This window comes from Mizuhopecten yessoensis, unplaced genomic scaffold, assembly GCF_002113885.1.
Source record: "Mizuhopecten yessoensis strain PY_sf001 unplaced genomic scaffold, ASM211388v2 scaffold9153, whole genome shotgun sequence".
Classification (NCBI taxonomy): domain Eukaryota; kingdom Metazoa; phylum Mollusca; class Bivalvia; order Pectinida; family Pectinidae; genus Mizuhopecten; species Mizuhopecten yessoensis.
The window spans coordinates 54,719-60,054 of NW_018407905.1; the positions used below are offsets into that span (position 1 = coordinate 54,719).

General features: G+C 35.6%; 1 protein-coding gene across 1 annotated transcript; it reads left to right on the forward strand.

The window, feature by feature from the left end:
* Positions 1-916: 916 nt before the first annotated feature.
* On the forward strand, positions 917-4,619 carry LOC110457444. The gene is made up of 2 exons (XM_021508729.1): positions 917-1,017; positions 4,106-4,619. Exons 1-2 carry the CDS (start codon positions 960-962, stop codon positions 4,519-4,521), a joined length of 474 nt encoding a protein of 157 aa, XP_021364404.1. The 5' UTR covers positions 917-959; the 3' UTR covers positions 4,522-4,619.
* Positions 4,620-5,336: the final 717 nt, after the last annotated feature.

Sequence of the window (5,336 nt, forward strand, 5' to 3'; positions counted from 1 at the left end):
ATTTACATTTAGATTATCCTCAGCTACAATACCAAAATCTTAGAAATTCCCTAAGGTAGTGGAACAAACCCTGCGTCCACTAGGGTTGGTTAATACATAAAAACACTCAACAAGGATCTCGCGTCCACCAGGGTTGGTACTTAATTAAAGCTTAGTTGTATAATGATAGATTTAAAATTACCAGAAAAGCAATACATGCTTATCTAAGCTTGCTGTCAACACAGCAGATACTGAAACAGTGCTCAAAGCTCTATTTAAACAGGAAATGCCGATTTGAAACAAAAATGGGTTTCGAATGTTTAAGCGCCATATCACACTATTGTGACGTGACACCAAAATGTCATCTGTTTCAAGATTTCGGAAAGGAAATTAAAACTTAAAACAGAGTAATGACGAGTAATGTTTGCCCCACATACTGTAAGTATTTAATGAAAGCAATACCCCAGATATATTACGCTCTTTGTGTATGGATGTCTCTCTTATTACGACAGGACTTAAGAAAGAAGATGTACATAACTTACTCTTTACTCACTACTTCAAATTATACGAACTTTAAGAAAAAAAAACCATAAGATTATGATCTTCCGACATGTTAATTTCATTGAAAATGCCAGGTTTAAATCAAAATAAAACATAATTGTATCTCAATTTCATGTATTGTATACACACACGTATCGGATGTTTTCCCAGAATGTGGAAATGAAAAGCTAATCTGAGGTTTTCACTTGGTTTTTTGGCAAATTGTAAATTCTGAAGTTTGTCTTTTTTACACACCAATTACAGTGGCTCGCACCAAGTAATGATGGTTTATCGAGTTCAATGCCTATCAATCATAATGTTAGAGATACTGATGGAGTAAGGGACATAACTGCTACATAAATTATCAAAATAGACCAGGAAGTATTCGGGTAATCGGTAACAAATTGTACACCAGTTGTGTGCAAACCGACCTGGTCAGTATGACACTGGACAGACGATTACAGTGTTTGTTATGGCTGTACATCACCACACTCCAAGGTAAGATTACTTACATAAGGTGAAGGGAGAGTACATATATAACAACTGGCTATAATTATAGATACCCTACTTCCTTGTCGCTGATAAAACATTGACAGTAACAAGTAAATAACATGCATATACCTTCAATGGTAGGATCCTATCATAAAATGAAAAACCTAAAGTAAACGTTTATTGAATAATATACATATATAAACACACCTTTAATAATGATATGTTATGTGCCTCAATGTTATGCGCCTGTACTTTGGTTTTGTTCTGGTACATGATACAGTCTTTGTCATACGTTCATGATCGTTCGCTCTATATATATAGCAACTCGTGTTATGGTTGTATTTACATAAATAGTAATAGATGTTACGGACTGTAAATTGTGACAACAGAATACCGTTCAATTTAAGTACCATGCCGTAAATATATATTAGTCCCTTATTAAATTGAGTAAAGCAATATTAGATTACTGTTGGAAACGAAGTTGTTACCCTTTTTTTTGTATTACATTTGTAAATATATGTGTATAATACGGTGATTGTATCTCATAAATCAAACTTGCGTATTAAATGCGAATCTATTGGCGACAATGGCGTTATTATTGGGTTCGTATGTTAACAATAAAATTAGCATAGCACGCGATTTATCACAGTTCGAATAGGTCAATTGATGTTTTACCTATGAATGTAGCTCTGGTCAGGTTACTTTACATCATAGAAATCATTGGACAGAAAGTTACTAAATAGATTGACCAGAATACAAATCTGAGATATACTTTTGACTATAGATTCTTAACGTAAGGAAACTCATGCTTACTTGAATTATGCGTTGAATGTCTGTATTAATACATGTAAGTACTTTAACTAATGAGAGACATACGTATACCGATCAGTAACATGTACATGTAAGTACTTTAACCAATGAGAGACATACGTATACTGATCCGTAACATGTACACGTAAGTACTTTAACTAATGAGAGACATACTTATACCGATCAGTTACAGGTACATTAAAGTACTTTAACTAATGAGATGCATACGTATACTGATCAGTAACATGTACATGTAAGTACTTTAACTAATGAGAGACATACGTATACCGATCAGTAACATGTACAGGAAAGTACTTTAACTAATGAGAGGCATAAGTATACCGATCAGTTACAGGTACATGTAAGTACTTTAACTAATGAGAGGCATACGTATACCGATCAGTAACATGTACATGAAAGTACTTTAACTAACGAGAGGCATAAGTATACCGATCAGTTACAGGTACATGAAAGTACTTTAACTAATGAGAGGCATACATATACCGATCAGTAACATGTACATGTAAGTACTTTAACTAATGGGAGACATACGTATACCGATCAGTTACAGGTACATGTAAGTACGTTAACTAATAGGAGACATACGTATACCGATCAGTTACAGGTACATGAAAGTACTTTAACTAATGGTATACCGATCAGTTACAGGTACATGTAACTACGTTAACTAATAGGAGACATACGTGTACCGATCAGTTACAGGGACATGAAAGTACTTTAACTAACGGGAGGCATACGTATACCGGTCAGTTACAGGTACATGTAAGTACTTTAACTACTGGGAGACATACGTATAATGAGAGGCATACGTACACCGATCAGTTACAGGTACATGAACGTACTTTAACTAATGAGAGGCATAAATATACCGATCAGTAACATGTACATGTAAGCACTTTAACTAATGGGAGACATCCGTATACCGATCAGTTACATGTACATGAAAGTACTTTCACTAATGAGAGACATACGTATACCGATCAGTTACAGGTACATGACAGTACTTTAACTAATGAGAGACACACGTATACCGATCAGTTACAGGTACATGTAAGTACTTTAACTAATGAGAGGCATACGTATACCGATCAGTAAAATGTACATGTAAGTACTTTAACTAATGAGAGGCATACGTATACCGATCAGTTACAGGTACATGAAAGTACTTTAACTAATGAGAGACATACGTATACCGATCAGTTACAGGTACATGTAAGTACTTTAACTAATGAGAGACATACGTATACCGATCAGTAACATGTACATGTAAGTACTTTAACTAATGAGATGCATACGTATACCGATCAGTTACAGGTACATGAAAGTACTTTAACTAATGAGAGGCATACGTATACCGATCAGTAACATGTACATGTAAGTACTTTAACTAATGAGAGGCATACGTATACCGATCAGTAACATGTACATGAAAGTACTTTAACTAATGAGAGACATACGTATACCGATCAATAACATGTACATGTAAGTACTTTAACTAATGGGAGACATACGTATATCCATTAATAACATGTACATGTAGGTACTTAAACTAATGGGAGACATACGTATACCGATCAATAACATGTACATGTAAGTACTTTAACTAATGGGAGACATACGTATACGAATCAGTAACATGTACAATGAAGTACTTTAACTAATGGGAGACATACGTATACCGATCAGTAACATGTACATGTAGGTACTTTAACTAATGGAAGACATACGTATACCGATCAGTAACATGTACATGTAAGTACTTTAACTAATGGGAGACATAGGTATACCAATCAGTAATATGTACAATGAAGTACTTTAACTAATGAGAGGCATACGTATACCGATCAGTAACATGTACAATGAAGTACTTTAACTAATGGGAGGCATACGTATACCGATCAGTAACATGTATCGTTCACATAGTAAAGTAACGCTGATTATAGGTTCGGTAACCTTTACATTAATACGTCGTTTAACAGTACTAACGTCCATTACAATTAGGAAGTGACATATAGCCTTCAAAAAGCCGTATGTCAAGATAAGTTTATTTAAGGTAAGAGTCAAGAGAAAATGTAACCAATCTCTGTACAACCAACTTTCAATTTCTTTTTGCTTCATTTATGTCGACAATGGCTATATACTTATATACTCAAAATTCACACGGACCAATCTGACTCGTAACCTTAACCCGGGCCTAAATACTTCACTGTACATAGTAAAAAATATACCATACTTTTAATAATCGTTTTTATCATCCGTACAGTTGTGACTGGATTATCCGTAGTGGTCAGTCCCAGTCCTGCAGCCGAGGTCGTGTCCGGTCAGACCCTTAGTCTCACGTGTCAGTGGTCAGCTGACTACACAGGACCAAATGCTGCTGTTAACTATAAACTAAATGATGGTGTAGGTAGAGTAGGTTCAATGTTTATAAACTTTGGGACATCATGTCTATCAACACCACCCAACACATTTACCTGTAACAGAGGCACGAGGACACTGGGGATAAAGATTCCCGCCAACAGCTACAGTCAAGGGGACAGATGGACATGTGAGGGGAGAAATAATAGCTTCGACACTACAACACCACCACAGACAGACACGACCACAGTGGACGTTATAGGTGAGTGTAATTATTTGTGCGTGTCTATGTATGCTAGCGGAAAAAGAAACTGTGCCTAGATAAAATGGCATATTAAACAGTTACTTCAAAAGTACAGTAATAGTTTGTTGCAGAATTGCAAAAGACATTATCCAGCAAGTCAATTCAAAATGGTCAAAAGGCCGCCCATTTCATCGTGAGAGTACAACAAACACGAAGGGTATCCTTAGCCATAACGGGTACACCCGTATCACCAACGTTAACAATAATGCACGCATTGCACCGATGTCTACAGGCGCGTCCCGTCGGAGAGCGTTTCCAGGACAATTGTGACGTGTAACATAGTATCCCTACTTGGGGTGGTTGGATGGTCTGCAGCGGCATATATAACAGCGGATGTCATTTATGGATGGAAACATATGATAACATATTTCAGTGAAGAATGTATGTGAGTGTAATACATGGGGGTATGTAATGTATGTGAGTGTATAATGTATGCTTGTGTAATGCATGTGGGTATGTAATGTATGTGAGTGTATAATGTATGTTTATATTATACATGTGGGTATGTAATGTACGTGAGTGTATAATGTATGTTTGTGTAATTCATGTGGGTATGTAATATATGTGAGTGTATAATGTATGCTTGTGTAATACATGTGGGTATGTAATGTATATGAGTGTATAATGTATGTTTGTGTAACCATGTGGGTATGTAATGTATGTGATTGTATAATGTATGTTTGTATTATACATGTGTGTATGTAATGTATGTGAGTGTATAATGTTTGTTTGTGTAATTCATGTGGGTATGTAATATATGTGAGTGTATAATGTATGCTTGTGTAATGCATGTGGGTATGTAATGTATGTGAGTGTATAATGTATGTTTGTA

Coding starts and splice junctions, on each gene's coding strand:
- LOC110457444 (XM_021508729.1), top strand. CDS start 960: ATGACACTGGACAGACGATTACAGTGTTTGTTATGGCTGTACATCACC. Junction 1,018..4,105: donor GTACATCACCACACTCCAAG/GTAAGATTACTT, acceptor TCATCCGTACAG/TTGTGACTGGATTATCCGTA.